The sequence below is a fragment of the Cyprinodon tularosa genome, unplaced genomic scaffold (genome assembly GCF_016077235.1).
Source record: "Cyprinodon tularosa strain WSP-4 unplaced genomic scaffold, ASM1607723v1 ctg143, whole genome shotgun sequence".
NCBI classification, from domain to species: domain Eukaryota; kingdom Metazoa; phylum Chordata; class Actinopteri; order Cyprinodontiformes; family Cyprinodontidae; genus Cyprinodon; species Cyprinodon tularosa.
This window is the reverse complement of record NW_024038254.1, coordinates 674084-695431: the sequence shown is the minus strand read 5'-3', so window position 1 is coordinate 695431 and position 21348 is coordinate 674084. Positions and strand designations below refer to the sequence as shown.

Genomic DNA, 21348 nt, shown 5'->3' with positions numbered 1-21348 from the left:
GAAATCGTTGATTTATGCAAACACTACCCACCCAGCAGGCATATCAGAGAGTACCTTCAGGTTTTGCCTGCATTAATTAAGGGATTCACTTCTAGATGATTTAGTTTGTTTGAAGTGTTAGAAATCATCTGGTGTTCAGGCATCCCTTAAGTGATACACTGTGGAAGTCAGTTGTTGCTGTACTAAAGTAAAAAATAAATTCAGACTTCTCAAAACCGTAGAAACTTAATGAAATAAACACATTTTGCAGCATAAACAATTTTTCTTGCCCCTCACCTCAGGCTCCGAGCTCATGCCGAAGGCCCTGTCGACCCGAATAGTAGGAGGCATCTGGTGGTTTTTTACCCTCATCATCATTTCATCATACACAGCCAACTTAGCTGCTTTCCTCACTGTGGAGAGGATGGAGTCGCCGATAGACTCTGCAGATGATCTGGCTAAACAAACCAAAATCTTGTATGGAGTGGTAGAGGATGGCGCCACCATGACATTCTTTAAGGTAGTGTTTATTTACTTTGATGGTATTTTAGTTAAACAGTCGAGGACATTTTTTTTCACCATTCTTTGGGTCTCTTTTATAAAGTGCCATTTCTGACATGATAAGAAAAATAAATACAGTATTAGTAAATGCTACATAAAATAAACATACAAATAAAGGCACCACAAATGCATCAAATAAATACATTTTAAAGTTAATTTAATGACACAATTACACATATATGTATACATCTCTTAATCAGCTTCTTTATTTAGTCACCTATGTAATAATTATGTTAGTTGTTTATTATCATTTTAATTTTCAACTGTATTTTAAATTACTTATGTTTCTTAATTTGTTTGTCTCTTTTATTCTTCATTTGTTTTAAATCATGTTTTAATATTTCAGACCTTTTTATTTCCACTTCTGCCTCATTATTCAAATGAGGAGGAGATGGACCTAAAGAACGATATAATAAAATATCCAGTATTTATTTGATATGTTAAGGACAGATGCTTTATTCTGGTAACTGCACTACCGTATTAAAGGAAAATTTTTCTATAGTTGTGGATGATAACTTCCTCATACTTAATTTTCTTAGTTTTACTTTGCATCATCTTGAAAAACAATTTATTTTAGTATGTGGAGAACAACAAGGTGGTGCAATAAAGAAATTGCCTGGATGAGATGTGTTTTGTGTTTTTTAATACCATCCGACCATAAGGAAAATTTGCTAGAAAGTTGATATTATGACAAAAAAAAATAAATCCAAGGAGTACAAGTAAAACGTCGTCTAAAACGAAATACTCCAGTAAATTATTGAAAGCCAAACTTTTTCTTAAGTTAATAAAGTATTTGTATTTGACGCCTATGTTTGTAACCAGCTCTGTAATTCCTAGCTAAATTTGTAATCTGGATGCTCTGACAGAATGTGAGTTTGAGTTCGCTTCACACATGGACACAGATGCTCACTTGTTTTTTATCTTCAATCACCCCAGACAAAACTCCAACCCCTGCGTCCAGAGCATATATTGGGCAGGAAGAGTGAATCCAGTTCCCTGTCTTATTTCCAACCAACTAATTGTGGAAATACAGATGTTGTACTTTTGTTAGAAAGTGAAGGAAGGGTCCCATTACCTCAATGTTCACTTGGTAGGATACAGCTATGTCATATATGAGAATACTTTCCTAAAATAACAATAATCACGTCTGTTTAACCTAGATCCACATAAACATTAATGCTCAATATACCCCGCTCTCAATAAGTAAATAGCTTTGCACTCATTTCCAGATGTCTGACAACAATATTATCTCCTCTGATTGTCGCACATCTCCAAAAAGTTGTAAAATATATTCCACAAACACCTGCTGAGTGGCCTACCGTGGCTTCAATTAGGGTTTTTTCTTCAAGCATTTATTAATCAATAAGGCCCAGAGCTTTTATAGGATTTTTTCTAAGCCTATCACTAGAAGGTTAAAGATGGAGCAATATGTAGCCTATGCTAGGCCCATCCTGACCTCTAACATAAAGCGTCTGCTCTCACAGTCCAACTTCAGAGCCTGTCTTTGGAATGCTTGATCACATGCTCAAAATAAGAGATCAGAAATAACCTCTGGTCAGAGGAAAGGTTGCAATCACCAACCTACTGCTCTTTATATTGATGATAAAGATTACAACCTGTACCAGTATAGAAGAGCAACAGAATAGAAACAAATGGATAAAAATCAGCTACTAGATCATGCCTAATGATGCAGCATAACAATTCCCCCGCGCCTCAAGCACTGCAGCAACTTAAGGCTTAATGAAATTCACCCATAGTGACAAATGAACGCAAAACTAATTTTGCGTTCATTTGTTATGATTTTTATTCAGGGAGAAGAAGCTTTATTGTAACAGTACCTTCAGGATTTTTATAGTATCTTGTTTTAGCAGTGTCAATGATAATTAGATCAAGAAGTGTGTTTTAAACTAAAGTAAATTGTTAGTTTGTATTACAGTTAGTTTGTTTAGTTTGGCAATTCCAGATTGTTTTTTCAACCCTCTAGGTAAAAGTAGTGTATCACAAATACAGAGGAAGTCTACATAAAAATGCTAGCTTTAGTTAGGATCTCAATAAAAATGAACCTATTTCTGGTCTTGATCCCTTTCATGTAAAATAAGAAATGTGATGAGCATTTTGATGTTCTTCATCCAGTTCAGAGAGAAATATGCAACATAAAGCATGGTATAAGATATTAGGGGGTTTGTTAGAACAACTCAGTGCTTTCAATGGCTAAAATAAATTTTTAATTAAACATGCAGATTTTGTGTTAGAAGCACAATGTATATATACTTTTATATATATATATATATAAAAATACTATTACTTTCAAAATTACCTTTCAGTGGATATAAACAAATATTTTTTGTTGAGTTTGTATTTCTATATCAAAATAGTAGTATTTTGTATTTATCGTTCCGTTTTGATATTCTAAAACTACATGTCACGTTCTTAAAATTCGTTGGCAGAAATCGTCATATTTACCAGAAATAGAGGCTTCAAAACAGTATTTATGTTATTAATATAAATAACATGTTCCACTTAGAGAACTGAGTTACAGAATAAATGAACTTTCTAATAACATTGTAATTGACTTAATATGACTATAGACTAATATTTCTACATTTATGTTTAGGGTTGGATAATATAAGTAGCTCAGTGTGTTATTAAAGTAGCTGCCTATGGAAATTATCCAAACTGATAGGTAAAAAATAAAAGCTTTAATATCAGTTCACAAGAGATTTAATTCATTTTATATCATTAAAATAGGATCCTTATAAATATACCTTATAAAAAAAAGGTTTATATAAAAAAAAAAAGAAAAAAAAAAAATACCTAAAAGGTATTGAGAAGTTGAAATTTGATAAAGTGCTCTTCTCTGGTTATTTGCAGAAGACAAAGATCTCTACGTATGATAAGATGTGGGAGTTCATGAACAGCAGGAGGCAATCTGTGATGGTGAAGAGTGTTGACGAGGGCATTCAACGTGTTCTGACCTCAGATTATGCATTCCTGATGGAGTCCACCACTATTGAGTTTGTCACCCAGCGCAACTGTAACCTCACACAGATCGGAGGCCTCATAGACTCCAAAGCATATGGAGTAGGAACACCTATGGGTAAAATACTTGAAACCTCCCTTCCTTTTTTTATTGTATCTTTTGTGTTATAAAACGATATGTAGAAAGAATTACATAATATGATAAAACTATATTTTTATTATATTATGTAACATAATAATTTATAATAATAATGCTCTGGAAATGTTAGATTTGACTGTTTTCGTCGTTGCTTTTTGTTGCTTAGATTTTTCCCAGGGTTGGGTGTAAATGGATACAAATAAAGAGCCATGAAAGGTTTGATTTTTAGATAAGAACAACCTTTCTCTCTCTGTCCTTCAACAAGAGTTACAAAATGCTGTGCAAACAAGAAACCTCTTAAGGTCGAATTGTTACACTGCACTTTGCAAAAACATCTATACCCTGTTTTTTGGCATTTTCTAATTTCATTATCACCATTCTCATTGAATTTTCCAAGGATTTATGATTACTAAGCAATTGTTATTTATGTTACAGGGTTAATTGTGCAGCAGCACAAAGAGGAACATGATTTTTTATTTCTTTTGCAAGTAAAAAAAATCTAAGATAACAGCTATACACAGCAAAAGAAAAAGAATGTGCTTTGATCAGATGAGACCAATCTGATAATTTGTCTACTTGTGTGTGCTATGGAAATCTAACTTCACCCATTACCATGAAAACACCATCAGCCTAATATATGGTGGTGGCAACAGCATGTTGTTTGAAACATTATATCAGCAAGAATAGGATGATTGGTCAAAGTGAATGGGAGGATTAATGGAGCAAGCCAACATGTTGCAAGCTGCAAAGAAATTGAGAATGGGATGGATATTCACCTTCCAACATGACAGTAACCCTAGAAATACACCTAGAGCTTCAGGTAAAATTGGTTTGATCAAAGCAAATTTAGAACCTGGACTTAAATTTCAATGAGAATTTCTATCAAAAATGGTAAGTTGTAGTAAACAGACTCCATTCATCAGCGGTTTTTCTGAAGAAAAACAAAATAGCATAATGCATCAACTCGAGATGTTGTTAAGTTGGCAGAAAAAGAGCTCAAAAGGCTTTTACAGACATGGTATATGATATGGACACAAATGGATACAAATTCAATGAGAATTTCTATCAAAAATGGTAAGTTGTAGTAAACAGACTCCATTCATCAGCGGTTTTTCTGAAGAAAAACAAAATAGCATAATGCATCAACTCGAGATGTTGTTAAGTTGGCAGAAAAAGAGCTCAAAAGGCTTTTACAGACATGGTATATGATATGGACAGTATTAATTTAGGAAGTCTGAATACAAGCATAAATACTGCTAAAGTTAGAATTTTTTTTTTTGACAAAAATTGAATGAAAATCATGTATAATTTCCTTCTGCCTCATAATGCCTTGTTTTATGTTGATCTGTCTCATAAAATTTATAGGAAATTTGTGAATGTTATCTGCTAATGTGATGAAATATGAAAAAAGACTCTTACAAGCTGCTGTATTCCCATTTAGTAATGAGAAGTTTTTTTTTTTATTAGATGTCATCTATAACCACTTAAGGAAGATTAAAATGAGCCCCTGCGTATGTTTAAGCTGCTGGTTCAAGCCTAATTCTGTCAAAAAAATAAAATTAATATTATCCTAAAATGAATTCAAGGAACTAGATCTCTCAAACTGTATTATTGTTATCAGAAAATTAGAGCAAAGTAGCACACATGTGAAAAGTGTAACATATTGAGCATGCTGCTGAGAAGCTGTAAATACTTCTAGGACCAGCATCACAGAGGTTAGAGTGGTCTCAACAAGGCCACAGAGGACACTCTTACCAGCTGTAATTGTGGCACATATCACTGATACGAAAGCCATGAAACTAGATAGAAACATCTCTCTCTGCCAACATTTGAACCTGACTTGTGTCTATGAAGGCGGGATATTTATGAATCTGTACGGGATGCAGTCGTTGCCATGATGATGGGGAAGCTAAAAAGGTGCAATGAACTATATCCCCACTTTGAGTGCAGAAATATTTGCAGAAACGCCCTGGAGATGGATGCACAGAGCCTAAAGGTCGATTTACTGTTGTTGTCTCATTCATGTGGTGATATAGTGTAGGAAAAATACAAATACTTTGACACATAAAGCATAAGATTTAAATGTCTAATCTGAAAGCAATTACTGACCACTAACATTTATGCCTTTCTCTCTACTCTTCATTGCCCAATAGGCAAATTACAGCCATCAGGATGTTTCCGTAGAGGTTCTGAGGTAGTTAATTTCGTTATTAGTTGAAGGGAAGAATAGAAGTGTTTTTATTCTTTTTTTAATGGTGTCTATGACCTCATTTCCTTGCTCCATAACCTATGAGAACCTCAGCTGTTTCATCAACTTGTGGTAAAAGCTTTTGCTGCTTTAAAACCAGAAGCAGCAACGTATAATTTCTTAACCTTTTGCTGCTTTACTGCTTTCAACCATCCTTCCGCCCAAAAACATGAATGCGTCATCTTCTGCGCTATCGACTTAAACTGTGATCCTATTAATGCTTGAGGCCAGACAGTCGTAGGAATGATAGATGTCCTTGGATGTTGAATATGTTATGTAGCTGGGTATGTGCAGGGCGTAGGGAACAACGCTTTTCCATTTGCCTAGATCCCACTCTCCGTATCCTCCTCTCAAAGGACCCATCCTATTAGCATTTATCCGAGGCCTGCTTTGTTAGGCCATCATTAATCATTTGAAATATGAAAGGAGTCTGAACCAGGGGACTCGCAGACTCAATGGATCTCTCATCTTTAAATGAAGTGAGGAAATGCTCCTCGCATGCAAGTTCCCGTGCATTTACACGATTCTGTTTTGAGACCTGTACTTGCTCCAGAGTGTGGAATGCATACAAGTGAGGCTAAGTATCTCAGGGAAAGAGAAATAAAAATCTGCTGCAAAAAAAAAACTTCAGTAACACATAGTGTTATTCTGTTTCATTCCAACACTTTTTTGTCAGTCTAAACACACAGAGAGTGAAGATGAAAGGATGATGGATGGTGATGGATAAATGATAGATGAGATAGCAGGGGAATTAACAAAAAGGAGCTGACAGGCTAAACTGTATCAGGGTGACAAAACAAAGTGATGCTACCAGCTACCTGGAGCCATGTGTTATGAATTTCCCTTGAGCTTAAAACAGGATTATTTCAAGTTTCTAAAAATACTCTATTAAAGAAACACATCTGTTCTCAACTGTGGCTTATAATCCATTGAGCCAAGTGTCTAAAATGGAGATGTACAGCTGCGCTCCATTATGCATGAGCTTGTAAGTACACAAACAGCCTAATAAGCTTTTAGAAGATTGAAAACGTGGAGTGTAAAATCTTAATATAAGTGTTAATCATATTTTTGGTGTGGTTAGAGAGAGAGTGTGCTCTATAGCGCTGCCGTGATCAGGAGAGGACCACAACTCAGCTGCTGTGTGACAATTGCTCCAGCTTTGATCATGCAAGCACCCACTGTGCCTCAATGTCACTAACGTCTGGCTCTTTCCCACGTTCTGTGGATTTGGGTCCTTCCGGCTTACATACACAAAAAAACACAAAAATGGAAGTTTTATCTGCGGTACACACATATAATCCCAAACACATATGGAACCGTGTGATGTTCACCCTGCAGGGCTTCTCTTTTTTTAGGCACTATTTTTGTTGCATGAAAGTGTCTGCGAACAGCAGCTAATTTGTCAAAAATCGACAGCGGTTCTGATGCACAAAAAGCCAAATTATTGTTGCCAGCTCCCTGCACATCATAATCCGCACCCTGCAGGGATGAGTGAGAATTCTGGAATCACTCTGTGAAAATACAGATTAGCAGGATTTGAAAAAGGACTCACAAATGAAAACTCCCTCTAAGAAGCCAACAATAACATGACAGGTTTTGTGATCACAAGTCCCAATGTTTTACACACACTCACAAACAAAACAAGGACTGTTCCAGACTCTTAAACATGTTCACTTGTCTTATGTTGGGCTTTTTGTTTCCACAGGCTCTCCTTACAGAGACAAAATCACTATAGCTATTCTTCAGCTGCAAGAGGAAGGAAAGCTGCACATGATGAAGGAGAAGTGGTGGAGAGGCAATGGCTGTCCGGAAGAGGAGAGTAAAGAGGCGAGCGCTCTTGGAGTGCAGAACATCGGGGGGATCTTCATCGTGTTGGCTGCAGGACTGGTGTTGTCAGTATTTGTTGCCGTCGGGGAGGTCCTTTATAAGTCCAAACAGAACGCCCAGCTGGAAAAGGTATAGGAGTCATTTTTGGCAGGATTATAGGAACTGGCCATAATGAATACCAACTGTCAACAGTGGCAATTTCATTGTTTTATCTTTGTGTTTTACTGTGCAAAAGAGTCTGGTGAAGTAATCATGTGCACTGAGACAAAATAATCCACACTCCAAAAACAGGGCCAGGTACTCAGCTACAAAATTAGTATTTTGAATGAACAAAAAGGCTTATGCATTGTAGAACCCCATTTCCGGCTTGTTCATTGCACCATTTTGTAGTACAAAGGTGAGATTTTTTTTCTCATTACACCAAAGTTTTAAAGTTTCAGAGACAATTTCTTTTTTAAAGTTACCATCCTGCAATTTTTTATTTTATTTTTTTGAATGAAATGCTTTTTGTAACTTAGGAAGTGGTTGAAATCCTTTTCATTGGGTTAAATAAAATTATATAAATTAAACCTCAGAATAACATTTCCTGAAAGATGAAACAGTTGCTTTGTGGCTTTCCAAAGTATACAAAGCAGAAGGCTTTTTGTCCCAACATAATAAATACCCTTTTTTCTTTTTGGTGCATGATTCAAATTCAGTTGATATAGAAATAAATAGATGTAGATATAAACTAATTAAATTGATATAGAAATAAATAGAAAAGCTACAATTTAAAGTTCTGCTCTCTTACCAGGATTATTTGTTTGATTTTCTCCCTGAAACCCCAATTATTATTAATTTATGCATACACCATGGAGAAGTAAAGACCAACCATGGTCTTAATATTTGACAGTAAAAGCAGTCGTCAAAAATTTAAAAAGCTTTTTTTCTAAAATTTCTTTCAAGTCTTGGTTTGACATATTGTAATAGAAGCCACCCGTATTTTTTCATATATTATTAAGAGTAGGGTTAAAGCCAAACAAACTACCAGTTAAAGAAAGTTCTCAACGTTAAACACAGAGGTGGCAGCATCACACTTTCTGACTACTATTCTTCAGGTGAAGCCGGATTTTTTAAATCAAAATGGATTGAATTATAAATTATGTTTTACCTGTTGTCAATATGTGTCTGCTAAAATAATAGATAAGACTGAATTATCCAATTATATGTCTGAACAAGATGTTTTGCTTAAGGAGCACTATGTGAGAAAGAATGTGATTTCTAAAACCCTGAAAGCAGAGTAAACTACTGAACAAGAGCATAAGCTCTCTCTTGTTGCATATTGGTCATCTGAGCTTTTGCTGATATAATCAAGAAAGGCAATAAAAACAAAATCCAAGAAGAACAAAATAAAGGGAACCAAAAACCAGGATTGTCAGGGGAAAACACACATAGGGAGCCAAATAACCACAAGAAACCAGCACTGAAGAACTGCACAGGGAGAGTATATATGAGAGACAGAACAAAGCCTGGGATAATCAGCTAACAGGGAGCAGGTGTGAATAGAAGCACCTATAAACTAGTGGAAAGGAGACTGGCACAAAGGGGCAAAAGAGAGCAACACACAAAAAACACAACACAGGTTAAATATAACTAGAAAACGACTACAATGACACAAAATGGAAAAGAACGCATAAATAAACAAGACCCAAAAAAAGAAGTCCAAAGGGGAGAACCATAACATAATCACTATGGCAAGGAACGATAAGTTTATTATTTATACAGCACATGTCAGTGGCAAGATATTTCAAAGTACCGTACATAAAAAAAATGTAAAGTGCATGTAGGTAGCATAGCGGAGTCAGAAATAGTAAAAAAAAAAAAAATATATATATATATATATATATATATATAAAAAATATATATATATATATATATCTATATATATATATATATATATATATATATACTATATATATATATATATATATATATATATATATATATATACATATATATATATATATATATATATGATTATATAAGAAAATTAAATTAGTTGCTCTGTGTTATTTGTCCAAATAACATTGCATAACTAACAACAGAGATTTAAATATTGTGAGAAAGAATAAACTAAATCCTTTGTAAGCTGCCCTTTTTTATTTTCTGCTGAAATGTCTTTGCTACTTTGGAGCACCTTGAAAATCACTGTGGTTTCTACCTCTTTCAGTGTAAATTTACAGTCAGTCAAATTTGTCTGATGTGACAGATTTAGTAAAATCCTGAAGACTCTCTGGAGATCTTCTTAAGAAGATATGCTAGCCAGTGTGGAAACTCTCAGTGCAACTTTCCACTAAATGCTTAAGTACAACTTGACTGATCTTTTAAACAAGAAGTGTGTTCTTTTTGGTGGTTTTTACTTGAAATCTTGGCTCTCACCCTTCAGATCTGTGGATTTACTCTCCTTGAAAATTAAAGTTGTCAGGCATAAATATACAGTGAAGATCAAAAAAGTGCTGTTAAAATTTCTGAGCAATTTTTTTTTTATTTATTCCATTTATGTTACAAAAGTCTTGTGAAATTTTACTGAAAAATAAAAAAATTGGAGAATAAAACTACTTATTTAGGCTAACACATTCCCCATCTAAGGGGAGTGTTGGCCTAGTGATTAGGGCATAGAGCTTGGAATCCTGCGGTTCTGAGTTCAAGCCCCACTCCCATAGATTGCCACTCTGGATCTCTGAGCAAGACCCTTAAATACACATGCTCTCTGGGATTCACATAATGGCTCCCCCAGGGGATGGGTTAAATGCAAAGGTAAATTTCTCTATTGTGAGATCAATAAAGTACAATTATTATTTCAACAAAAGCTGTTCCAGTGCTGCACAGGCGCTACTGTCTGCTTAGCACCATTTTCTCTCTCTTCCTACCTTTAACAAACCTTCTTGAGGAGCAGAAATTAGAATTATATCAGCCCCAATACTTTGCTTGGCCAGGGGAAACAATTGCTTTCATCACTGACAGGTTGTAAAACAGCAGTGAACATAAATGGGTTAGTTTCCTTTTCAGTCTGCATAATTTAGATAGGAACAACAAAAACATATTTTTTAACATCAAGGAAAAGTATACCAAAACCTTATTGTCTCTCATCCGCCATCTGCTGTACTTTTAGATTAGCCATTGCAAACTGAATTTAGGTGTTACTAGCATTTACAGCTTGTTTATGGGCCTAAATATAAGCTTCTGGTACGATACGCCAGTTGGCCTTCTAAATAAGGGACAAAACACAGACTGTTGCTTAAAACTATGATTCTAAAATAGATTGGTGGCATTAAGACATTAGTTTGCAGAGACCATATCTTCTGTAGATAAACAGTCTCCCTGCCCTGTGATCCTCAGCAGAAAATTGCAGTACAACAGCTGTTAAGAACCGGCTCTCATTTCAGTCCTGGTGTCTTACTGGAACTTGTTTGGTGTATAAATCCTCTCTAATATCTTATAGTTCATATTGCACATAATTATTATTTTTTTCTATTAAATGAGACAGCTGTTGTCACTGTTATTAAGGTCACCTAAGTAGAATAATTACAAGATATAAAAGCTTCTTTTAATCAGCAAATATTGCTCCATTTTTGCAGCTTTTCTTCCCCTGCATGTTATGTTTCTAGAGACTAAAAATATTACACATACCACTATCTATGCTCTATTTTAATACATCAGTGCACATGATTCATCGTGCAGAGAGGAGTATGTGTTTTAGCACACTGTAATGTGTGCAATTTCATTTCCACATAATTACTAAAGTCCCTAGATGGTAATTTTTAATTATTTAAATCTCAAGTATTAATATATTGCAGCAGTCTATTACATTTATATGCAGTTGATATTATTTCAATCTTGTTAGATATATATAAAATATTTTTGCAGTCTGCATATATTTCACAGCACATCTCAGCTATCATTAATCAAGAGCTTCGAGACTGGGTCACAATATTCAGATGATTTGCAAATGCCGTGATTTTCTAGGCTTCCAAGGTGCTTCTAATTTGCATACAGACAACAAGCTTGTCCTTTCCCAGCTGCAAGCCTCTCCAGCTTTTTACCTCTCTCCTTTTTACCATTTCATTCCCATTTTCTGTCACATATTTTTTACTTCCCCTAATCAGTCTACATCTTTAATTATTTATTTTCTAAAACTGTATAAATATTTTATTTTTTTCCCCCTGTCAAATGTGTCTAAAAAATAGAAAAATTACCTGGTGCTATCTACTGATATCCATCGCAAACACCCACACACATAAACAAACTGAAAAATAAATAAATAAGAGTGTCATATTTTTATGCTCTTGCTTTTCTTGTATATCATCTCCCCTCCTACACCCTTTGAATTTAAATTACATCCTGCGTAATTGGGTCAGGAATGTAACCGAACTGGATTTACCAAAGTTTGTGCAAAGGCATATTGACATTTTATAGGATTTTACAGCACATACATTATTCAGGCATACCAGAATCTCATATCGCCAAAGTTACATAACACCAAGATGTTTTAAACAGCTTACCAATAGTCTGGGATAAGTGGGTTATCTGACCTCAAGGTGGCATCATTTTGTATTTCTTTATTAATTCTTCTGGATTTGGTACTTGGTGAGGAGAAAACAACAGACTTTTTTTGACAATGACATTGACCAGTGGAAATGTTTAGCATAATTGTAAAGGTATACCTCCTCTTTAAATTTTTACTTTTTCTTTAATTGTATTTTCATGGCTCCGTTTCCTGTTGCTTTTCAAAGTAAATTTAAATTTGCTTCTGATATCCTATTTTTTCCTGGTAACCTGCCCATTTACTTTAATGCTGTCTCTTCACTGTTTATATGCTACATAATAATCCCAAATAGTACTTTGACTAGAGGTAAACTCAAGCAAAATCAAGCTTGTGTCCTTAGCAAGAGGCCTGGAAACTTGGGGGTAGGGCTGGGTATTGTTCAAAAATTTTCGGTTCCGGTACCAATATCGATACCTTCACTTTGATACCGGTTCCTGAACGATACTTTTTTCGATACCAGTTTTATAATATCAATTCGAAGAAAATGAACATTACAAAACATAAAAAAGTACAAATCTTGAGTTTTATTTTAAGCTCTTATTTTTCCATTTACATTTTTCCTCTTACATAAAAAAAAAAATTCAGTGTCTAATATTCACTGTTACATTGTGAGGACCTTTTTACTTAGCAGTTTTCCTTTAGAAAAATTACCATGTCTAACAAAAAAGCCCGTTGAATGGGATCCTACTGACAGCGCACCGCTGGTATGTCGGGGTCTGAGCGGCTCCGACAGAAAAAATATTGGAAGGCAGGATGAACTGACTGCACTGATTAAGTTTTCAGGTGGATTTTCCCACTTAAAAACATAATAAAACTACTTCATTCCCACTGATCACAGCAAATATAGCTGCAGGGCAAATAAAGGATAGAGTAGCTCCGCCCAACGCGCGTCAGACACACTTTTGCTACGCGCAGCCAGAGCAGCAAAGCTGCTTCTGCTGCGCTGCAGAACTAACTGGTACAAGCAGCAAAAAAGGAAGCAGCAGACGTGATTTTGCTACTCTTGCAGCGTCCAGTTTGAAAGCAGCATGATTCACTCCGCTCTGGCTTTGCACTGCCCACGGGCTGCTGAGAGGAGGATGGTCGCGCCGGCTGCGGTCCGCTCTTCTTGTAGTCAAACACCGAGCAACTTTCATCTCTTAAATTGTTTCCGTGCACGATGTATTACATTGCGCACTATTGGCATCAGTCTTAATAAAGTGAAGCCGCACTTTTGACCTGGGGGGCATTTTAAAGGGGTTCCATGACGCTCGCAACCAGTTCACAACAGATACACATGAATCCTGGCTGTAGGCGTGACCACCTGTGTATTTTTCCTGGATGACGCAATCACGTTAAGTGTTACAGCCAATCGTCGAAACTTGGTACCGAAAGACGAGGCATGTTTCGATACTCGGTAGAACCGAAGCATTTCGGTCGGTACCATAAAAGAACCGAAGTTCGGTACCCAGCCCTACTTGGGGGTCCTTTGCAGTATCTTAGCTCTTCCTGCTAATACACTCCTCTGGACAGAGATGCTTGATGTTTCTCCAGGCATCTGTTGGATCAGTGTGAGAATCACTGACTCACTATTCAATGGCTACAGGTACTACAGTTGCCTTTACCTTCTTTCTTGAACCCTTGGTGTTTCTCCAGTATCTCATGTTCTTGTTGTTTTTATCATTTTGTATTGCCATAACAATCGTAAACACTGTCTCCTGCTGCTTATCAATTATCACAATGCCCACTTGGTTGGCATTTACCAATTTTTCTGTTTGAATCTGGAGGTCTCCCCATGATTTATTCTCCACCACCTTGAAAGGTGGCCTCGATTTTGATCTGGCGGTCTCCATTTTGCACATATGTTTCTGTACACTGATTAGTCCTCATTTCTGGCTCTCAAGGCCTACTCCTGTGCTGCCTTTATCAGTAGTTCTGTGCTGTCCTTTAGTTTGGCCATGGATTTGCTTATATCAGCAATTCAATTTTCTGCCAGTTAATTTCTTCCATTCGACAGGTTTTCCTCAGAGAATGGTTCCTTTAGCTTCTTCTCTTTCAGTTTCCACTGTGCGAGACATTTACCGTGGGCTTCCTCCCTAAGAATCATCTTCCGGATATATTCCTGATGCTTACATGTAGACTGTGACGATATGTGATCACTGGCTCAACATAGCTGTTGATTGCTTGAACCTCATTCTCGCCCTTTAGCTGATCTTTAAGTACTTTTCTTATTCATTGCAGATATTTTCCTTGTGTTCTCTTTGTGGCTACAATTTGCCTGTGGTAATCCAATATATTTTTTCCCTGCTGGAGATCATTGTTGTGTGGATCAGCAAATCAATGTCTTGCTTGTGAAAACACTAAAGAAGCTGCAGACCAGTGTTAAATTCGTCAGCTTTTTTAAATCTAGTCTTATTCTTGGTCCCAATGACAAAGATCTATTTTAGTCTTAGTCATATTTAGTCATTGCCTTCCAATTTAGTCTTAGTCTTAGTCTAAATGATGAAAATCTATTTTAGTCTTAGTCAAATTTTACTCATTTTAGTCAACACTGTAAATAATAGAACTTCTCCACACACTGCTTCTCTTTTTCTCTATTTTATTTATATGACACTGTGCAGAATAGAACTTCACACACTTATTCTCTTTTTAGCATATATCACACTGTACACATCGAACCTTTTGTCGGCTTGTTTCATTATATCCACAAAGTCTTCATCCTCCAACAGACTTCCCATCCTTCCCCAACCTCTGATTTGGCTGTGGTGTCACTGTGTCAGGTCTAGTTGGGAGGAAGAAATTTAAACGATAAATATCCAGTGTATCAGTAGAACATCTTTCTTCTATGACAGAGAGACAGACAGATACAGGCACAGGAAGGCACACACACACATACATCCACATGCATGCGCACCTGCGCACACACACCCATTCCTACTTCTACAGGCCCACCCATTCCTTACGTTCTTCCATATGACAGCATGTTGGCACCTCAAATGTTACTTGAGATCCGTTGTGTTCTTCCCTGCCATTTTGAAGCTGCAGACTCTTTGGAAGTCGTCATTCCTCTGGTATTGTCCTTCACCTTTTACACGAAATGGCTCCATACACCCAGGCGGTGTTTTCACCCAGCTCCTCAAACAAACCGTACACAGGTGTCCAAACCAGACGCCATGACTGCGTAGTTGAACTAGCCACGGTTAACTACTACCAGTGACCAGTATAAGCCCTCTGCTACTACTGTCTGAGCGGCGCGAGGCACTGTGGGACAGGCACTGTGTAGGGAAAAACAAGGCAACAACGCATAATCTTCTATGAAGCTCAAGAAACACTTATATTAAATATTACAAATTAAATTAAGTCCTTGAAAATAAGGAGACCGGAAGAGTTTTGGCTGTAAATTCGACCAGGTCTACCCTTCGGCGGGTTTTACCGCCGTATGCTCTGTTGCTTAGCAACCGTGAACGACACACAAAGCAGGAAAAGAATGAATACAGAAGTTTTCAGAACTGTTTATTTATTTCTTTTTTATTGTGAAGTGAACAAAGACTACAATCACAAGAATCCAGAGTTGAATAAAGGTTCCAACCACCGGGAGCAGGAACAAATAAAATCAAATGTAATGATAGAAATCTTAGTCAGTTAAATAAAATGCTGCTGTCATTTTGCACATCTCTGATGCTGCTGCTATTTTCTAATATCCATTACTGTAAAAATGTCCATAGCTGCATATTGGTTATTTATTCCCCAGTTTTATATTGTTAAAACACTTTACAGTATTTTATTGTTTATATTTTAACTCTTCCCTATTATGTTATTCTTATACATTTTTCTAAGGTCCACATTTGTGTGACCATTTTCAATAATCTTTCTGCTGCTGTAAATTTTTCCATTGTGGGAAAATAAAGGGATTTTCTATTCTATTCTATAAAAGGGGTAGAAAGATATAAGTAAATCTAAACAATATATTTATAAAAAATATATCTGCAAAATCTCTAATATTCAACAACAAAAAATACGAAATTAAGCATATTGTGCAAAACAGCAATAAAAAGATAAAAATCCTATCAGATTTATAGTCCCCACCCTGCAAATATATTAGAATCTGTCCTTAAATTACAGCCAAACCCATTTACACAGTAACAGATAAAAACCTTTAGATAAATCAAACATTACCGCCACATATCTGACTCAGTAACCATTAAAACAACCATTTTCATTAATCTCAGACGGAACTATTAAATGACTTGTATTATATTAAACTGAACTTCCAATTTTCACCACTGTTCGGCGCCAAGTAACCTTTACTCTGATCACAGCTTGCTTGGTCTCGCAATGAACCCTGGGATATCCAAGAATACCGAGGATACATCGGACCCGTCCTTCAAATCGGGCAAAAAGAAGGACGCATTTTAAGGCCGCATAACGAGGACTCTTGGAATCCGACCAGACCTCGGCGCCGCGCTATGACGTAATCGGTCTTCAAATCCGGTCTTCTAAAGATGCGTCCTAGGTTTTCGAACAGAGCCATAGGCCAGTATCGGGTATTGCAGGCCAACAAAGACCTCAAACCCCATTACTAAGGGGTTGACCTGTTCTTTCGGTTCAATTTACATGTTTTCTAAGCTATAACAGGGCTTTTGTTGGGCTAGTGTGTAAAGTTTGGAACCTAATGCCAATCCATACATTTTAAATTAAAATAGCTTCCTGGATGGGAAGCGAAACCTCTTCAAACTTGGAAAACAAAGTCCAGTGTTTTGCTTTTTTTTACTTTTTTGGAATGACTAGGACCTGGATGACTGAGAATCTTCACCAGCAATACATACTGTGAGTATGTATCTCTGCAAGCCATAGGAGTCTCCTGTGTAATAAGAGATAAATAACTTTTTTATTAATGGAATAATGTATCTATAGACTAATAGAATTCAGAATCAGCAGTGAGTGAATGTATAGCAGATGATTTTTCCAGAAATGTAGGTTAGAAACACCCAAGTCACTTTTTAAGTGAATACACATGTGCAAGAATGTCCTACTTGCTCCCTGCCATTGTGTGAGACAATCTCCCTGATATACAGTACTCTGCACTTTTTTCCTTCTCCTGAGGCTTTTCTCTACTCGACAGTTTGTTTCTTTTGACTCTACCATTTTTAAAGTAAATATTGTCAGAGCAGTGTTACTACGAGTGGCTAAAGCTGAAGCTCCTTGCATAGACAAACAGTAGAAGTGTGCATGCATAGTAGCATTAGGTGAGCACCTCACAAAGACGGTACGTGGGACAACCAATAGATAAGACATCCCCAAAACCAACCCCTCACTCCCACTCCCCTAGAACTTCAAAGAAAGAAGATCGTCCACTATACCTTAATTGAGACAGCATAGATAATATGCACACATGTTTATTAGCAAGGGATTTAGGGAAATCTAGTATGTCTATAGGGATTTATTTGACAAAAAAGGGATGTTCTGCATATTAATTTTCCTATTGCAAACTGGCTAATCTGGGTACTGTGTCACCACCAGCTATTGCCTGGGGAGCCTTGTCCTTTCTGTGTTACATTTAAAGAAAGTTTGTGATTAATACTATTTCCAAGCAAAAAGTACTTTCTTTCGAGAAGTGTAGTAAGAGACTGTAGACATGAAAGAAAAGGAGTTGCTTTGCACTCTCCTGTCTGTGCGGAGGCCACCTCGAGTCAGGGCATTTGCTTTGATAGACATTCGAGGATAGAGTACAGCCTAATCTTCCCACAACAATTAGTGTGTATAATGCTATTTTTACTATCAATTTGAAATCAAGCATTATGTATTCAGGTTTTATTGAACTTCTTTTTACTCACATATGACACATGTCAAATCCGGATTTGAAAATGATCAAATGAAAACCATATATCCTTTTATTTTTCTTATAGTTAATATGCTACTTTGTGTTGCTCTCTTACATGATAACCTTTGAACATTTGTGAATATGGGGAAAAGTTTAGTAATTCGTGAAACGCTTGGAAACAACTTATTTAACAGACCTTGTAGCCTGTTGGCTTGAGGCCTTTATCAGGGTTTCAATTCAAGGCCACAGGCTGAAAAGTATTTGTCTGTTATATAAGCTAACTAATAAGTATTGCTTATAATACTTATAATCCTTCATCATTTTTATGCACCTTGCAAGTTGGTGAAGATGTGCTAGAAACATCTCTGAAGAACCAAAAACACATAAAATCCTCTTCTAATTCCAAGTCACATAAGCAATGGTGATGTTGACTTTGGTCCAAGACGTAACATAAAGAATAACCTCAGTACCATTTAATCTTCTCTGTTTCCTTTTGCAGCGCTCATTCTGTAGTGCCATGATGGATGAGCTGCGCGTCTCTCTGAAGTGCCAACGTCGTCTCAAACAAAAGCCTCAGCCACCCGCCATTGTCAAGACAGAAGAGGTCATTAACATGCACACGTTCAATGACAGGAGACTCCCAGGGAAGGAAACCATGGCATGAAAACTGACAACACTCCCTTCAATAAAAATCACTGAGGGGATACAGGGGTCAAATTAACAGAGACTTCACGACGGGCCGAGGCTAGAAGTAACAACAGGATTCCTTTTAAACCAACATGTTATGTAGACAGATGTTTCCTGTGGAAATACAGATACCTGAGCAGTGTCACCTCACTGTGACAATAACTTTTCAAAGGGGCCGGACTGTGGACTCTCCCCTTGGCTAGGTGGGTAAAGTGTGTAAACTTGAAAGCAGATCATAGTAGTTTGGACAAGAAAATATTTGCTGGTTCACACCAGAAGTGGATTTAAACACAATCACACATGTATACACAGACACTCATATTGTCCGTCCACACTCTTTACTGCTGTGTATAAGGGAAGACAGTTTGAACAGTGAATTCAGTTGTAGTTTTCTGTTGATGTCAATGCCCTTTCTCTTACCTCCATGTCTGTGGCCCCCTCCTCCAGTGGCTTAAGTTTATTCTAAATCATTAAATCAAAAACTAATTTCACACCAAAAAAAAAATGAAAAATATCAGCACTATCTGGTTTATTATGAACTGATGTATAAAGGTGATAATTAGTTTGGATTCATCTATGCCGATCTTGTCAAATACTGTCATTCTCTTCTATATGTGCCAAAGTTTTGCCATTGTGAAGAACTTCCTACCATGCCTCTTTTTGTTTGAGCTTCTAGAGGCAATGTAATCTGTCAAGCTCCTTACTCATGTCCGCCCTTGAACACTGTCAGCGGTCTTCACTCTGTATTGGTCATTGTTTAAAAGTTGGGATTTCTACAAAAGTGTTTTGTTTTTGTACAAGAACAACAAAGTTTTGTAGTACTTTGTATCATACAGTAGCCCCTCCTGTGGACAAAATATGTAGCAGATACCAACTCAGCCCCCAGACTCCTGACAACAAAGCTTCAGGCTCTGCTGTGTGGAGTCCATCGCTATCATCAATACGAGATTCAGGTTTTAGTCTGCCAGTCTCACAGGAGCCAGCGGTGCATACTGTTTTGGGACAATGCACTGGATTTTGGTAAAAAGCAATAGAATTGTAAATGAACAGATGCTCAAGTAAGGTAAAGACAATGACTCATGCTGAGAAATTAAGCTGTTGTCCTATCAATAATACACATATTATTTTGGAAGTTTGTTGTACTATTAATTAGATTTCTTGAGAGTAAGTCCTGAAAGTTTTATTTTTTAAACTAGTGATGCCCATTAGTTTCACATATCATTTCAGAAATGTAAACATAAAAAGTTCAGTAATTAAAAAACAAAATACATGGACGTAGAAAAAAAGTGAGAACACGTTATATGCCTTTTATTAATGACTTTTTGGCTCAATTGTGGTGTATATACTGCAAAACTTAGTTCTAAACAGGTCTCGTTTAGAACTTACATATTATTATATTATATCATATTATATTATATTATATTATATTATATTATATTATATTATATTATATTATATTATATTATATTATATTATATTATATTATATTATATTATATTATATTATATTATATTATATTATATTATATTATATTATATTATATTATATTATATTATATTATGGCTTACATCTAATCCACAGATAAGCTTCTCATAAAAATTGAATGTTACACAAATTCTATCAAAATCAAAAAACCTTTTTTATCATGTAAGGAGCATCTTGCTAAAAGGTATGTCTGTACGGAACAGTTTCCTAACTCAATGCCTGGTCTGGCTCCTTTTGCAAAATAAACTGTATTAGTGCGGTCTGGCATGGAGTAGATCAGGCTGTGAATCTGTTGAAAGGTTATGAAAGATCACATTGTTGAAGTACAGTAATGTTAACCAGCATTCCTTGTTGTTGGCTCTTATGTCTCATCTTGATCTTTGTAATACGGGATAGATTCTCTGTGGGGTTTAGTTCAAGTGAGTTTGCTGCCTAATTAGCATATTGATATTATTCACTGGTATTATTATTTTTTTGTTTGTTTGTTTCTTCAGGTACAAAGTCCTTATTGAAAGTAAAATCAGTTTCTTCTTTAACCAGAGGGAATCATGAATCCCCAGAAGTATCCCTGGTAGAAGTCTGCTGCAAGTTTGGACTATAGTATAAAACACAGTGACCAATACGAACAGATGCCATGGGCAGTCACATCAAACATGACTGTGAACGACACACAAGACCTCAAACAAATTGGATTTTCTGCCTGTCCATTCTGCATCCATATTATAAAGCCTTGATTTGAAAGCAAAACCCAAAATTTTAAGGACTGATTTCAGATGAGAAGTACAACAGCTGTAGTCCATATTGTGGAGGAGTCTGTGTCTGATGGCCCATGAAGTACTGACTTCAGCCACATTACATATTTCATATCCGTTTCCAGACTGCGGTATGATACAGTGCACTTTAAACAATCAGTTTCTTTAGCTATTCCCTCTGTTAGCCTACCCTTCCTGCTAAGAATGTCACTAGGTGATAGAAAACTAGCAATCTTGTAGCACTTAACATACCCATAAGATTTCTCTATTTCAATTTTTTTTCATTGGTCTTAAGTTACTTTAATT

At 36.3% G+C, this 21348-nt stretch overlaps 1 protein-coding gene across 2 annotated transcripts in view; it reads left to right on the top strand.

The window, feature by feature from the left end:
* Positions 1-19310, top strand: part of LOC119779140 (glutamate receptor ionotropic, kainate 2-like) — a 112580-nt gene extending 93270 nt beyond the window's left edge. For both annotated transcript variants that reach the window (XM_038278676.1, XM_038278674.1), the window contains exons 13-16: positions 282-499; positions 3412-3637; positions 7612-7862; positions 18618-19310. In XM_038278676.1, the coding sequence (XP_038134604.1) occupies positions 282-499; positions 3412-3637; positions 7612-7862; positions 18618-18782 (860 nt within the window). In that variant the 3' untranslated portion in view covers positions 18783-19310. The remainder of the gene's footprint in view (positions 1-281; positions 500-3411; positions 3638-7611; positions 7863-18617) is intronic.
* Positions 19311-21348: the final 2038 nt, after the last annotated feature.